At 44.1% G+C, this 17,099-nt stretch overlaps 1 protein-coding gene across 1 annotated transcript in view; it reads left to right on the forward strand.

Annotated features, from left to right (window-relative positions):
• Positions 1-16,324, forward strand: part of EXOC3L4 (exocyst complex component 3 like 4) — a 29,328-nt gene extending 13,004 nt beyond the window's left edge. Inside the window, exons 6-11 of the mRNA XM_077819674.1 lie at positions 260-355; positions 6,970-7,084; positions 10,486-10,608; positions 11,941-12,093; positions 13,527-13,648; positions 16,162-16,324. Coding sequence (XP_077675800.1) covers positions 260-355; positions 6,970-7,084; positions 10,486-10,608; positions 11,941-12,093; positions 13,527-13,648; positions 16,162-16,324 — 772 coding nt within the window. The remainder of the gene's footprint in view (positions 1-259; positions 356-6,969; positions 7,085-10,485; positions 10,609-11,940; positions 12,094-13,526; positions 13,649-16,161) is intronic.
• Positions 16,325-17,099: the final 775 nt, after the last annotated feature.

Raw genomic sequence — 17,099 nt, forward strand, 5'->3', positions numbered from 1 at the left:
TTTCATGGGGAAAAATTTCTGGAATCCATCCTGAGCTTTGCTGATTTCAGATTCAAGCAAGCACATAGCCAAACAATGATTATCTACGGTATATCTTCTTCTAACACACATGCACATGAGAACAGCATGGGCAAGCAGTGAATTTGTCTATTTATCCCCAAGTACATGCAGCAGGGTCACTCCAGCTCTGTTAGTTAAAGAGTTCATTAAGAACTCTACCCTGTTTTATTTACAATGACTTCTGAAATTTCTGTTGCAGATTCAGGAAGGCATTTGTGGAGTGGTACAAAGAGAGAGAGGATTTGTTGTTTGTGCCATATTTAGTAGCCTACGTTAACAGCTTCCGTGATCTGATGTAAGTCTGCATTTCCCTTATAACATCTTTATGATTTTTGGGGGGGTGGAGGTGGGGGAGGATGTCTGTTGGATCTTATTGTTTAGCAAAGAAAGAAGGAAAAAATTATGCCCCACCAGAGTCAGTGGGCCAGAATCATCCTCAGTGTAACTGCAGGGCAACAATGGATTTATGCCAGGGATGGATTTGGATGAGTTACTCCAGATTTGCATAGCAGTGCTTATTTCCCAGGGTAGAATTTAGCTCAGAGTTAGGGACACAGATGAAAGCTCAGTTTGTCTGGGAAATGGGGATGGAGTAACAGAAATGTTTGGTGTTCAGAAAAGGGGTTTAGATTCCAGTCAATTTGCAGATTTCAAAGACACATGGTCATGGTTTAAAAAACAAAGAGCATGTAAACAGCAGCATAATCTGATGGCTGCCCCTTTTGGCCTTAGAACAATGCCATAGAAAACATTTAGCCTGTAAAGAAACTCTCAACATAATTGCTGGCTGTGGTGATTTTTAGGGATTTGCGTATGTCAAAGATAGACTTAGAGCCAGGTTTTCAGATCAATAATAATGCCTAGCTTTTATATAGGGCAGTACATCAGCAGATCTCAAACACTTTACAAAGGAGCTAATAGCCCCTGATTTGTGCATGTGCCTATTAGCACATGTCTAACTGCCAAATCAGCATGCTGCAGTTTGGCTGAAATTCACCCCACACATAGAAAGCCAGAGGGTTCAGGCTGTAAGCGGATGGAGTCATCGGAGGTGAAATCTACCCCCCAGCACAGGACCAGGACTGCCTCACACTCTGGGGCTGCTACTCCAGTCTGGGCAGCAATAACAGCTGCTGCTTCCATGAGGCACTTGGACCAGGGGACCCACAGCCTCTCCCACACCCTGCCTCTAGGTCAGTTGTGAGCACATAGGTGGTACAAAGACTCTCCTGCATGACCTGGCCACACCCACCCACCCCACACAATGCATAAGAGGTTTTGCACTGGCCCTGTGCAGCAGGGGTGAATTTCATCCTACTGGATTTGTGCAGCCAACTTTTCCAAGCACCCATATCTGGGGTCCTTTGAAAACAAAATCCCTTTCAGGTATATCATGGTGTTTATGATTTACCCGGGTCCACAGAGAACTCAAATTCCACATTCCTAAAGGTGATGGGAGATGTGAGATGTATCACACATCAATTCTGAGCTCACTCGCACCATTGGAAATCAGGAGTAACTAATAGCATCAATCAAGTCACACTCCATAGTGAGTGAGGTCAGAATAGGCCCCCGGAATATGGTTTTAAGTTAACTCGTGCAATTAATTCAAAAAAATTAATCGCGATTAAAAAAAATGAATTGTGATTAATCGCACTTATAACAATAGAAAACAATAGAACTGAAATTTATTAGATATTTTTGAACGCTTTTCTACATTTTCAATATTGATTTCAATTACAACACAGAATACAAAGTGCACAGTACTCACTTTATATTATTATTTTTTATTACAAATATATGCATTGTAAAAAATGATAAAAGAAATAGTGTTTTTCAATTCACCTCATACAAGTACTGAAGTGCAATCTCTTTTTTTTTTTTGGTGTTTTTTTGGTTACATAACTGCACTCATAAACAAAACAGTGTAAAACTTTAGAGCCTACAAGTCCTCTCAGTCCTACTTCTTATTCTGCCAATCGCTCAGACAAACAAGTTTGTTTACATCGACGGGAGATAATGCTGCCTGCTTCTTATTTACAGTGTCACCTGAAAGTGAGAACAGGCATTCACCTGGCACTTTTGTAGCTGGCGTTGCAAGATACTTACCTGCCAGATGCGCTAAACATTTGTATGCCCCTTCCATGCTTTGGCCACCATTCCAGAGGACATGCTTCCATGCTGATGATGCTCGTTAAAAAAAAAATATGTCAATTAAATTTGTGACTGTACTCCTTGGGGGGAGAATTGTATGTCTCCTGTTCTGTTTTACCCACATTCTGCATATATTTCATGTTATAGCAGCCTTGGATGTTGACCCAGCACATGTTCATTTTAAGACCACTTTCACTGCAGATTTGACAAAACAAAGAAGGCACCAATGTGAGATTTCTAAAAATAGCTACAGCACTCAACCCAAGGTTTAAGAATCTGAAGTGCTGTCCAAAATCTGAGAGGGACGAGGTGTGGAGCATGCTTTCAGAAGTCTTAAAAGAGCAACACTCTGATGTGGAAACTACAGAACCCGAACCACCAAAAAAGAAAATTAACCTTCTGCTGGTGCCATCTGACTCAGGTGATGAAAATGAACATGTCACTGCTTTGGATCATTATTAAGCAGAACCCATCATCACCATGGAAGCATGTCCTCTGGAATGGTGGTTGAAGCATGAAGGGACATATGAGTCTTTAGCGCATCTGGCATGTAAATATCTTGCAACACCAGCTACAACAGTGCCGTGTGAACACCTGTTCTCACTTTCAGGTGACATTGTGAACAAGAAGCAGACAGCGTTATCTCCTGCAAATTGTAACCAACCTTGTTTGTCTGAGTGATTGGCTGACGAAGAAGTAGGACTGAGTGGAATTGTAGGCTCTAAAGTTTTACATTGTTTTATTTTTGAATGCAGGTTTTTTTGTACATAATTCTACATTTGTACATTCAACTTTCATGATAAAGAGATTGTACTACGGTACTTGTATTAGGTGAATTGAAAAATTCTATTTTGATTTTTACAGTGCAAATATTTGTAATAAAAAATAAATATAAATTGAGCACTGTACACTTTGTATTCTGTGTTGTAATTGAAATTAATATATTTGAAAATGTAGTAAACATCCAAAAATATTTAAAATAAATGCTATTCTATTGTTGTTTAAGATCACGATTAATTTTTAATCACTTTACAGCCCTAGTTTTAAGTTGCAGCAGCTTCTATTCTCTCCCGTGCATTTTTTGTTAGAATCCACATTAAGCACTAACATCAGAAAGCCTCTAGATGGCGTGGTCTCTCCAGTAATTACTCGTACACCATGGTCTTTAAAGCAGTGTCTATGTTTTTCACAAAATCAGCTCTGTCGGTACTCTTATTTCCACTGACTGCATCCGATGAAGTGAGCTGTAGCTCACAAAAGCTCATGCTCAGATAAATTGGTTAGTCTCTAAGGTGCCACAAGTCCTCCTCTTCTTATTTCTAAGTGATACTAGCTGTTAAGGAATTCCATGCTAAGGATTTCTTATGACAGCGAAGTGAAGGGCAGCGTTGCCAACGTTGGGCCCCAATCCTGCAAGCACTTAAGCACCTGCTTAACTTGATGTAGATGCAGTGGCATTGGAACAGTTTGTATCGTGGGGGAGCTGAGCGCCATTGAACAAAACTGTGAACCCTGTATGTGATGGAAACCACTTCAAGCCAAGGGGTGCTGAAACACCCCTAGTTCCAGCACCTCTATGTAGATGAGTTGGATCCAGCAGGACCATAGGCACCAACTTCTCCTGGCGCTGGTGGGTGCTCGACCCCCCTCGCCCCCAGCTCTGCCCCGCCCCCATTCCAACCTCTTCCCCAAAGTCCCTGACCCAACTCCGCCCCCTCCCTGTCCCTATTGGACTCCTTCCCCAAATCCCCGCCCCAGCCCCACCTCTTCCCCACCTCCTCCCCTGAGCATGCCGTGTTCCCGCTCCTCCCCCCTCCCTCCCACAGCTTGTTACTCCATGAAACAGCTGTTTTGAGGCAGCAAGCGCTGGGAGGAGAAGCGGGGACGTTGTGTGCTCAGGGGAGGAGGGGGAGGCATAGGTGAGCTGGGGCGGGAGTGCTGGGAGCTTGGCTGCTGGTTGCAGCCCCTGGGTGCTCCAGCCCCGGAGCACCCACGGAATCAGTGCCTATGAGCAGGACTATTCATGGATCAAGTTAAACCTGTGCACAGGTGTTTGCAGGACTGGGGTGCTGGATTGCTAAAGTTAGGTTGCCTATTTGGGCACTTAAGTGGCATGATTTTAGAGACGTTGAGCACCTGGATGTGAGAAGCTGGAAGTGCGCAGCACCTGTAAATATCAGGCTACCTGTCTGGGTGCTTTGAAATTTAGATTTAGGTGTCCAGCTTTCGGCATCCAAATATGAAACTTTGGGACCAATGGCTCAGTCCTCCTCCCGCTGAAAAACCACTCAGTAGGGGTTTTGTCATTGGCTTAGCTCGGAGCAGGTCAGCCCTTAATACTACAGAGCAGAAACAAAAATGAGAGTCTGACCATTCCACCTAGCCTGTGTCTACACTAGCCTTTTCCCACCCCAAATATCTAATAAATATGTATACACATTTCCACAAATACGTTTCTATATCTCACATTTCTCTCTCCGATACTTGCAGCCATTTAGTTAAACAAGGTCCAATGCCCATGTGGACACTCTAACTTCAGTTTCAGAGGGGCTTTATTTAGTTTAGCTTTACCCTGTTCCTAATCAACTTAAACTCAACAAACTAAGCCCGGTTTCCACCTAAATAAGAGTGTTCCCACAGGCTTTTGCCTCAGTACACTTAAGTTGGTTTAAAAAAAAAAAAATCACCGGAAGTCAAACTAGTTCAGCTCTGTGTGCAGAGAAGGCCTGAGATGAAAAGCAGCCTTTCTAACACAGCTCTAAGGTTAGCCACAATACTTTATTGCTGCTACTTCAATTTGCTGAAGAGAGCTTTACACAATTGCTCTTGTGTAATGTGGGAAATATAAAGAGGACTTTCTTAATGCCAGACAGAGCCTATCTAGGCTGCTTCGGACTTCACCAAAATTTCCAAACTTCATTTCTCCTTGAACTTGTCACTCATTCCATTCTGGTCACGTTAATACATTCCAAAGTTAACAGTTTATGTGTTTTAAACAAAGTCACTTTATACAGGCACACCTCTTTTTACAGTTCACTGTTCAATTCATATTGATAAGAGATGCTGCATATAGGGAATCAAGTTGACTTCTACATAATTTATTCTTTGTATTACCATGAATTGCTTATTGTTACTGCCTTCCTTTGGCCTTGACCACTGTTTCATTGTCTCAGACTATACACTTCTTAGAGCAGGGACTGTCCTCGTTAAGTGCTTGGGAAGTACTTAGCAGTCAGTGAGCTCTACTGCAAATAAATCATAATGGACCTGAATCAAAACCCTACATTTGAACTTCCCCGGATTACAGAAATGCAGGTGGCCAATATCTAGATCCAGATCAGAACTGTTCATCTCTGGCTCACCTCTAGTAGTGATACTGTTGCAGAGATGGCGATCTTGTTCAGAAACTTTCAGGGACGTTTACAAAAAAAATTAGGGAGGTTGTTTGGACTTCTCTCTCCTCCCCCACCCTGCAGAATCCAGGTTCTCTCTCCCTCCATCTCCCCTACCCTAGTAAAAATCACTCTCCACTCCCTATCTATGGCTCTCGGGGTGGGGCCTGGGCAATGCCCCAACCAACCCCCACTGCCGAACAGGGAGAAGGAGAGGATCAGCTCTGAGGAAAGCTGCCTTCCTATGCTGCCTTGGGCTCTTAATTACCTGGGCCATTTCCAGGCCTGGACCTCCTTCCCGGGATGATCCTTCTCCTCTTCCCTCTCCTCTGTCACATTCCCTTTCTCTCTTCCTCTTCTGCCCCCATCTTTCTATTGTCCCTCTGGCTTCTCCTCCCCTGCAGACTGTGCAGTGAGGGACGGATAGCAGGCATGCCACAGCGACTCAGTGCGGTTTGGGGTGGTGAATGCAGCACCCAGTCCACAGGGGGTGTGTTGTACTCAAACTGCCCCATGTGGACTTTGCTGGCTCCCTCTAGGTACCTAGAGGTACACAGAGGCCTTCCAGGAGATACATCAACTCATCCAGATATTTACCTAGTTTTACAACAGGCTACATAAAAAGCACTAGCAAAGTCAGTACAAACTAAAATTCCATACAGACAAAATGAGCCTGTAAGCATTTTCAGTAACAGTGTGCTGTGACACTTATATCTGCTTTTGTAAACAAGCACTTTAAGTGAGGTGTAACTTGGGGTAGGCAAGACGAATCAGGCTGTTGAAAGGGGTCCAAGTAGTCTGGAAAGGTTGAGAACCACTGACCTAGAGCGTGTTACCATAGCCGAGCAGGGTCCTCACCGGGCAGTTAGAGTACAACACGCCCCCCTGTGTATTGGGTGGGGAATTCAGCAGCATCCCAACCCATTCAAAATCGCCTCCTGTGAGCCCCTCAGTGCGCAATCCGTGCACGTGCCTCAGAAGTAGTGGAGAAAATCACCCCCCACGGCCTTATGTGCTGTGTTGGTCGGACCTGAATGGCCGTGACACACACACTTTATCTGTGTGCGTATGCACATGTGTGAGCTTGCAAAATTAGTAGATTTAAGCATGAATTCGTAATTTCATAATTATATGTAAAAAACCAGGAGGATTACTAAAAATTAGAGGGGGTTGGCATCTCTGCTATTGCACAGAAGGAGCAATTCTTTGTGACCATTAACAGATGGAGAGCAGGGAATTTGTTGGGGATGAATGAAATTCCTCTGAAAAATCTGAGCTGTCAGATTATTTTGGGTAAATTGTCCAAAGTAGTAGCACATGATGCCGATCACCATTAAATCATTGCTTTTACTTCTCTCTCTAGGAGAGGCTTACAAACAACATTTAATGCTGACACTAAGGAACTGGAAAATGTCCTGACTGATGTGACAATGAGCTTCAGAAAGGATGTTTTAGATAAATTAAAACAAAAGACGCAGGTAAGAAGAGTTTGGAATGTTTGTGGGACTTGAGCTGAACCCGGTAGTTCAGGATTTATTGCCATTTCCCCAATACACATCTGTAGCGAGGTGGTCACCCACTCTGGCTCTAAAGGGCTTGAAATAGCTCAGGAGAGGGTTGTGGCTGGGAGCAAACAGTTCCCAGGCTGATTGGGGGAAGCAGGCTCAGCTGTGGCCATGCCCCAATAGGGATCAGCTGGCCCTTATAAGAGGGCAGTGGGCTAGGAGCAGAGAGTCTCCTTTAGCTGTAGAGGGAGATGGGCCTGGCTGCTGGGGAGCTTGAGAAGGTATGTGGTGTGGAGCAGGGCTGGGGAAGGCCAGAGGAGCTGGGAGGCTCCAGACTGGAAAAGTCCTAGGCTGCAGGCCTGGCAGATGGCCTAAGACAGGGTACTGAGGTTGCAGGGGGTAGCCTACGGGTAGGCAGAGGCAGCAGGTCTAAACCCCCCTTGCCTGTGATGTTGGCTTATACACTGCGGTCCGCCCCAGTGTGTGTGGGGGCTCAATGGTGACCGGCAGTTGCTAAAGACTGAGGTGAGGTGGGGATAGTGGGTGGGGGTTCCCTGAGAAGGGGAGACCCAGAGACTGGGGGTATTGCCAGGGGGCAACGCACTGGGGTCTGGGAGGGACATGGGGGGCAAGCGGGACACTGGCCTGCAGAGGATGCTCTGGAGGCTGGAAGAGCTAATTCCCTGAGAGACCAGCAGGAGGTGCCGCAGGGGTGAGTCTCACCCTGTGACAACATCCTGTTTTCCATGGATAGGATATTGTGGTTATTTCAAAATGCTTCCTGTCTCGTTTAGGTACTAAACCTCTCCAACTCCAAGTCAGATTTCTAGGGTTTAAGGCTTTTCATTACAAACATTGATGCCTTGTTTAAGGCACAGGAACAAACAAAGTATATTTGGTGGCTTCTTAGCATACTATATCTTAAAACCCCTTGGGTTTCACCGGGGTGAAATTCACCCAAGCGAAGGCAGTGAGATTACACCAGAGATGAATTTGGCCCTTTGGTTTAAAAATAGCTTTCTAGGGGTTTTGTTTGGCCTAACTTATTCAGACAAGTCTGCCATCATGATCTATTACCAACTTCTATCTAAAGGCATATATCAGCACAGTGACAATGAAATGAGTTTATTCTGCCTCAGGGCTCTGTTCAAGTGTGTTGTCGTAGCAAAACCTAAGAGATCTTCCAGCACTATAGTGGCGATCTGGGATAAGAGGCTGAAATGACCAGTTATTTCTCTGGCAGTAGGGCTTTCCCAGATGCTTTGATAGCATGCAGGCTGTAGAAATCCCTGTGTGCACACTGGCTCTAGATGATCTCGCCCAAAAAGGCATAAATGTGGCTGGGAAAAGAGGATTGTACAGTGATCTGCCACAGATGGTTTATGAATTGAACATGGACCTGGAAGGGGAGTACAGGGATCTGAGGGGCAGGAGGGAGCAGAGTAGCGTGAGGGAAATATGAGGGAAGTTTGGGACTTGTGCGCCACATTAATGAATTACCTATAGTTTGTCAGCTCGGCGTTTCGCTCTGTAACTTACAGAGAATAAACTACAGGAAACAGTAGTGCAAAGATACATCATGGCAAACAAAGGGAAGCATTTGGGCATAGTCCAGCTCCAACATGATCCAAAGCTCACTACAGTCAGTGGGAGTCTTTCCATTGGCCTCAGTAAGCTTTGGATCAGGCCCGTCACACATAGGCAGGAGTGGGGCAGAGCCAAGAGTCCTAGCAAAGGAGAAGGCGGCATGTTTTAAAGATAGAACTGGAAAGGCATGAAATTGGTGAGGCAGAGAGATGGGAATAGTGTCCCAGGTGGCAGGGCATGCAGAAGAAGGGATTTTTGGACCAACTGGGGGAAGGCTCAGCCAGGAGTTGGATGGTCAGGAGCTTAGAGAGACATAGAAAGAAACGGACTGAAAGCCAAGCTCCAGCAAGTCCCAAGAGAATCTTCAGAAGGAGGGCAATTGAACTTGAACCTCAAGTGAATACCCACTGGTAGCCTGTGAAGGCATTTGTTATGATGGAGCTTCTCTTGGTACAACTGCACGTGGGCAGCATAATTCTGCAGATGCCAGTGTCTGGAGACCCATGGGCAGACCACAGGGAAGAGACCTGCAATGGTCAGAGAGGAGCAGAGCATGGATAAGGATTTCAGCAGAGATGTAACCTGGTGGTGGTGCGAAGGAGTTAATGAGCAGGCTGGGTCACTACAGGTTTAACCTTTACCATGAACAGGTGGCGTGTATATCTGGGAACTTTTCCCATAGCCAGATCCACCACACCCAGATCAGAGTGACAAGCAGAGGAGGATTCAGCATGAGATCCACAGACACTGGGGACGGCCTCCCTAACAGGAGGGATTTGCCCGAGCGCATTTTGTTTTCTTTCTGGTTAAGAGTTGAGTATAGAGGTCAGTTTCTGAGCTAGCTTCCAACAGGTTTGCTTCTGAATGATGAGTCACATTCTCAGCTGGTGTAAGTCTGTATAGTTCAACTGAAGGCAAGGGAGCTATGGCACTTGACACCAGCTGAACCTTGTACAATATACCAAGAAACAGCCTGACCACAATTATCACTGTGTTCTAACAGTGCTCAGTGACTTGCTCTTACATTCCACTTCTGGTTTCTATGATTAACTGTTCAATTTCTCTCCTTGCCCATAAGATCTGCCAGCTGATGTAAAAAGGATTTCTTTATCTAAAGAAATAGTCAGGGGATTACACAAAACCAAAATGCAGGGGGGAAAAACACAGCATCTGCACTTAATCCCCTTAATCAAGCAAAGTACATACTGTAAGTGAGAGCCTCCTTGCCATGGCATTTACCACTGCTCTAGCACTGATCCCTGAGGATAGCTGTATGTCAGGGTTAGATCTGCTCCAGCTGCAGGCTGTCTTTCTCTGAACTGTGGTCGTGTCTAACTTCGGACCCACTCCTACATTCCTTGTGTGCCCAGAACTCCAGCAGAATTCCATAAGAGCTTTGGGTGTGCAGCAAAAGCAGGAGTGGGCCTCAACATTACTGGCTATGGATAATATTCTCAAATGCTCCTAAGGGACTTAGAAACATATGGGTAATGTTTTCAAAAGTAACAGGCACTCAGGAGCTTGACTCTGAAATTCAGTGGGACTTAGAGTCTAAGGTAAAGGCACTTAGGCACTGAATAAGATTTTCAAAAGCATCTACACACCTAGCACTTGTTGAAATCAATGGGAGTTAGGCACTTAGGTATCTAGTGTGATCTTCAAAAGCATCTATCTGCATGTTAGGTGCCTAAATCCCACATGAGGGGCCAGAAAAAGGGATTTAGGTACCTAAATTTGGATTTGAAAGATGTTACTGTAATAACACTGGCGAATTGGTCTTTTTCCAGCCATTCTTTAAGAAAATTCTGACCCACGAGTGGATGTTAAATAGTGAAATACTGGACTCCATAATGTCAACAACTGTACAATTTTGCCAACACCTAAAACATTTAGAGCAGCCCGTTGACAAGGTATGAATCCTTTTCCTATCACTGCAATTGGCATGAGGTTACAGCAGTATAGATGGTGGTCTTATTTCCAGGCTGGGGGCTGACCCTGCAAAGGTCACTCCCTTCCCTTCAGTGGAGCTATTGATATAACTAACAATTGCTTACATAAAAGTTTGCAAGGTATGTCCCTTACTTTTTCAAGGAAATAAGCTTTTAGCACTTCCTTTCTACAGCTGAAATAGGGGAATTGATCTCTAAGAGGAACCAAAAGCATTGGTTAGTATTACTGGTCAGTTGTGACACCCTGGCTGCCGGTACAATTTCACATTGTTCCTCCATCTGTTCACCGTGATGCTGCAACCGTCTGGGAAGTCCAGCAAATTGAGGAAAGCAAATGTGTCCCCATCTACCAGGGCCTCCCCCACCTCCACATGAAGTCATATGAGCCCTTTTGGGCCCATGTGCTTTACCTTTAATAGTGTGACTTCAACCTTGATGAAGCTTGGAATGGAGTTGACAAGAAGTCAAATACCTTGTGAAAGATCCAGGGCAGGAGACCCCTGCTTTGATCTTTCTGGAAGCTCATGGGCAAGCCTAAGCTGCATCCATGCAAACCATGGCAGATGTGTATACTTGTTGCACAAATGGAAAACAAAAGCTCTCCATTGTGTGACTGTGGTCACCCAGAACAGATCATGGGACACAGAATGACTCAATGCCCAATTCACAAATACAAAGGAGGTATCAGTGACATGCTCTACTACTCCTGACACAATTATCTGGCTTAACCACCTAGATGTAGAGCAACAATTATAATTCTACATTTATATCTGCCATACGAAGAAGATTGCAGTAGTTAATTTAACAAGCTACCATCATATACACTCTGCACAGATCTATACACTTCCAAAATACAAGGAGAGGTAACAATAGCTCTAAACTTAGTTTGCAGGCAGCATCCAAACCTATTATTAAACAGTCCCACATGTTCCCATTAGTTACTAAAGAACCAAATCACCAACATATAATCATGGATCAACTTTGGGTAGACAGTGAGTAATCATATGGCTTCTTTTTGTTCACTACCTTCGCTTCATGTCTAGACAGATGGTGGATGGAAGGGAACATGAGCCATGTGTCCTGCCCAGAAGCATCCACGCACTGCACTGAGTGCTCTTCTGAAAAGTGGTGTTCAGAACAGAATCCTGGGCTGGCATTTCACATATGTGCTGATTAGCCTGGAGATGCTCAGCCCAGGATTCTCCTCTACCTCTTCTGACCTTGCCAAGGAGTTCCAAGGCTCCGCTGCACTCACACCTCATTGCCCTCTGTTTTTTCTTTTAAAATAAATAGGATTTTCTAGGTGATGCTCACAAGTATGTGGTGAGAGAGTACATCACACAAGCTATCAAACCGAGAAAGAGAATGAAGAGAGTCAAGCGGGAAGAGGTTGGCAAAAAGATGAACGAAGAAGCCACGGTCATATATAACAGCTTCAAAGATCTGGTATGTAAAACCTCATACTGCATCATCAAGGCTTTCTTAGCTGCATTACAGAAAATGTAAGGTTGGCTGGCGTGAAACCCAACATGAGAAACAGATGATCGATAGGGCTGTGACTACACTAGGATAGTTTTCCTAAAATCCCCCACTGTTGCAATCACTGGTTCGGGACCACAGAGCTAATTTTCAAAAAGCTCCCAGTGACTTCAAATGAAAATATGGGTCGGGCCCTGCCTCTCCGAACCCTGACTACAACAGGCTTAGATGACAGTGAATAAAATGCCAGGTCTACATTAGCACTATGCCCACCTCTACTACAACTGATGGAGAGAAACCAGAGGGATCAGTGGTGGGATATTTTTAGGAAAACTGTCCTCGTCTGGAGAAGCAGAAGCCAGGGCTTTAGGGTGGGTGATATTTCAGGCTTGAGTTAATGAGCTACAAAGGGTGCAGTCAGCAGTGATACCAATGTTCAAAGCACTTCAATGCCTTTGAATATCCCAGCCTGAGGGAGCTGGGAGCCCAACTGCTATTGAAATTCAGGGGATCTGAGCACTGAACTGCTTTAGGTGCTTTTCAAACCTCCCAGCTTTGATCATTAGTGAGTCAAGAAGAGTGCTTCTTTGGCAAGCAAGGCAGAGGAAATAGCCACTTGGGGCAGTGCAGACAAATCAGCTTTCTGAAAGGTTGGCATTTGATATCTACCATATCATGCAGGTCCAGGCTAGGGTGACCAGATGTCCCAATTTTATAGGGACAGTCCCAATATTTGGGGCTTTTTCTTATATAGGCGCCTTATATTATCACACACCCACCACCACCTGTCCCAATTCTCTCCCCCCCACTTGCTATCTGGTCACCCTAGTCCAGGCTCAAACCTACAAACTGTTATTCACATGAGTGGGCCTTACTCATGCACTCAGTCCCCTTGGGCCTACTCACGTGACTGCAAAGTTAGACCCTTACTAAAATTCCAGTAGGATGGTCTAAGCAGCCTTTATGCCCCCACAAGCTCCCTCCCCACTGTTTCCAGTTCCAAGGAAGGAGCCTGAAAGCAACTTGCTTTTAAAACCCTCTGAACCACTGAGACTAACAATGCCTTAAACAATTAATAATGCAACAGAAAAACTAACCTCAGGACCCTGTTCCCATTAATTTCCCAGACTCACTGCATTGCAATACACCCAAGACATGCTATTATTACGGTGTTACATCCACTGCCATGTGTTTATATAGTCACACAGGGAGGCTGCATGGCCTATAAGTTAGATAAGGAGACTAGGAGTCAGATGAACAAGGTTTGAAGCTGACTGCCATGGCTTCACTCCATGATCTTGAGCAAGTTGGTTAACTTATCTGTAAATGTGAATTGTAAATGTTGACATCTATCATTAAAATATAGATCAAAAACTTCACCTATTCTAACTTATTTCTAGGGCTCTGATGCAGATTGGCTTAACTCTGCCATGCATTACATTGCAAACATAATTTCCAAGAAGAACAGACACAAAATCAAGGAATATATTGAGGAAATATGTCAGGCTTATCCAGATGTCAGGTATATGGGGTTAATATCTGAGGGTTTCTCAATGTAAAGTGCTGGAGCAGGGTGTCAAGCCCAGGTTTTTTGCCCCTGAATATTTATATAATTTGCTTCCAGGTTGGTGGTAGCAGAATCAGCTGAACCTTATGGTGCACAGAAGTTATTTCAGGTCCCAGGTTTTACTGTGTTGTTTGAAGGCTTTGTGCTAGCCAATTTGCAGGGCTCAGCTTTGGAGGAAATGGGTTTGGTCCAGGTCTTAAGATGAGTACCCAAAAACTGAGGCCTCAAAGGTCAGTTGCTGCTTTTGAAAATTAACTGGATTTTTGAAGGGGCCGCATCCCAGCCCCTGATTTTTGCTGACAGTCCAGTAGTTCAGCATCTAAATGCTCTCCTTTCTGCCCTCTATTTATTGTGCTTGCAAAATTGGAGGCTGATTTTAAAAACCATGTGTGGCATGGCAGCTGTATAAGAGGGCATCTTCCTCTTTAAGACCACCTGTATGGATTACAACCCTTCTGAGGGTGAGGCAGAGAATATGTATCCTTCAGGATTATAGGATAAATATCCTAATCTGGCTACTAGATGCCATGGTGGTTGGCATGCTAGAAATATAAATATAGAAGGAACACTGATCCTGGGGCTGAACGGAGCCAGGGCTACAATAATGTGGTCTAATGCTAGTTGTTGGACTTGGTGTTAGGGTGGCTGGGTGGTGTTGGTTCCCTGTGATAGTAGATCCGACTGGAATCTGCTGGTCTCTCTTGACCTTAACCTCTATGGCTATGACTCCAGTGTGGTAGATGCAGATTGAGAATTTTTCCGGGGCCCCAGATTGCTGCAGAAATTAGTCATTTTTTTAAAAGCAAAGTTATGGGTTGAGATTTCCAAACCTGGCCAGGGGATTGTAAGGTTACAATCCAGCCTTCAGTGGCAAAACTACATCAGACAGAGCAGAACCTGATATACATTTCTCAGCTTTTGTTGTTGGCTTTTGAGCCATCCTTTTACACCAAAGTGAATCTGAAGCACTGCTTGTCCATAGTACCTACAAGTCAGGTATGATCTCCTATCCTTAGGCCCCTCTATCAGTTGATTTTTTTTCCATGACTCAGTAAGGAGTCTGCTACATGTAAGGTTATTGTTTCTCTAGAACTAGAACTTTAGTTGTATTATCATACTTCAAAACCAATAGTGTAGTGACCTCAATATATCCACCAAACAGCAAAGCTTAAAGTGTGTTTCACAAAAGTTAGTTTGTAAAGCACATTGTTGTGTGGTTACCACTGGGCGTTATTTGCACGCGGATTAATTTAAGTGTTAAATTTAGCAGATTGGCTGAATATTTTTGATTCAGTTTCTGTGTTCTGAGCAATCCATGCTCTTAAAAAAAAAAAAAAAAAAAAAAAAAGGCCCAAAGGGACTTCTGCACATACTTAACTTTAAAGCACATGACACTCTTAAATCTGCCAGATCAGGGCCTATGACAATTTTCATAATTCGCCTTAAACCCCAACTACAAGTAAATGCCAAGGTTCATCAGCTTGGCTTTTCTATTTCTTAGCTTGCCCTTCAGCTATTGCTGAGTCTTATAGTCTTTGGACAAACACGTTTTTTGAAAACCAGACAGAGCCTCCTAGCCCTGGCTTGCTTTAGAGCCTAGCTGTCATGACTTAATTAATTCTTCCCCTAGAACTGATTTTTTTCAGATGGGTTTTGCATCTGTCTGCACCCAGATTTCTAGAGTAGTGTCTGCTACATAAGTCTTCTTTACTAGCTCTAATCTAATTAGTGCTTATCAATTTCTTGAATATTATTGCCCCAATTGTTTAACAATCAAATACTTTTTATGTAAAAGGCCTCCAGCTTCACAGGAAAGCTTATTGCTATGAAGGTGGAGATTTCACATTTAATATTTAAAACATCTGGGGGGGAGATTTTTTTCAAGGCACAAAGAGCAGGTAAGCACCCAACTCCCATTGCCTTCCAATAGGAGATGGGCAATTAACTCCCATTTTGTCTTTGCAAATCTTGGGGCCCAGTTCTGCCAGCCTTACTCATAATAAATAGTAACCCACCTGGCAAGTGGCCTTGTTGAAGGCAATGATTAAAACCTTCTGCAAGGAGTCTCAACAAAGGTGGCAGAATTTGATCCTCTTACAAGCACTTACATTGTAACCTGACCTGGCAGTTCTTACATGGGCAAGTCTTCCAGCTGACTGTGAAAAACACATTCCTGGGCACTTGCAGCTATGTTGTATTTTACCCACAACTGCCCATATCCCAGACCATTAAGCTATCCCATTCACCAGCATCACTGATTGTCCCAGAGTTTTTATGGCTCCATCCCCCTCAGCAATGCTCTGTTAGCCCATGTGTTAGCAACTATGGGATGACCGGCAGAGAACACCTGAGATATATTAAGGGATGGAAACTGTGTTTGGCTATTTCCATAGGGTGTGGCTTTGCTGTTTGTTTGCATTGTTTGGGCTCCCCAAGAATGACACTGAATGATCTTTTGCTTTTCACAGAAAGGAACATATTGAAGCTGTTCTCACCCTCCGAGGGCTGGACTGGAACAAGAAAAAGTCCATTATTCAGAAAATAGACAAACTCCAAGAAAATGCAGAAAGCATGGCTGATAGAACATTCTTTGCCGAGATTGACACTTCAACTGTTGTCACATGCTTCTAAAGACCACTAGACAACAGAAATAAGAGCATCCAAAATTTTTACAGTTCTTCTAGGTCATGCTCCTAAATGTGACTCCCACTCCTCCCTGCCCATCACTCAAAGCACTTCAATAGATGTCCAGAAATGGACTCTCATTTCCAGAAGACAAGGACAATGGAGGAGTCAATATATTGCACGAAGAGGTCCCTCAGCAAGCCCTGATAAATACCTAGAGAATAGTTATCAATGATTCACAGTTGAGCTGGAAGGGCATATTGAGCAGGATCCTGCAGGAATCTGTCCTGGGTCAGGTTCTACTCAATATCTTCATAAATTATTTGGATCAGGGCATAGAGAATACACTTATAAAGTTTGCAGATTATACCATGCTGGGGTTGCAAGCAATTTGGAGGACAAGATTAGAATTCAAAATGATCTTGACAAACTGGAGAAATGGTCTGAAACCAATAATATGAAATTCAGTAAGGACAAATGAAAGTGCTCCACTTAAGAAGGAAGAAGCAATTGCACAAAATGGGAAGTGACTGCCTAGGCAAGAGCACCAGAGAGGATCTGGAGCTTGTAGTGGATCAACAACTAAATGAGTCATCAATGTAATACTGTTGCAAAAAAAGCAAACATCAGTCTGGGATTTATTAGCAGATAAGGCCTCAGCTGCAGTATTGTGTCCAGTTCAGGGCCCCACACTCTGGGAAAGATGTGGACAAATTAGAGAAAGTCCAGAGGAGAGCAACAAAAATGATTAAAGTTCTAGAAAATATGGCCTAAGAGGGAA

The sequence above is a fragment of the Eretmochelys imbricata genome, chromosome 6, assembly GCF_965152235.1.
Source record: "Eretmochelys imbricata isolate rEreImb1 chromosome 6, rEreImb1.hap1, whole genome shotgun sequence".
In the NCBI taxonomy this organism is placed as follows: Eukaryota; Metazoa; Chordata; order Testudines; family Cheloniidae; genus Eretmochelys; species Eretmochelys imbricata.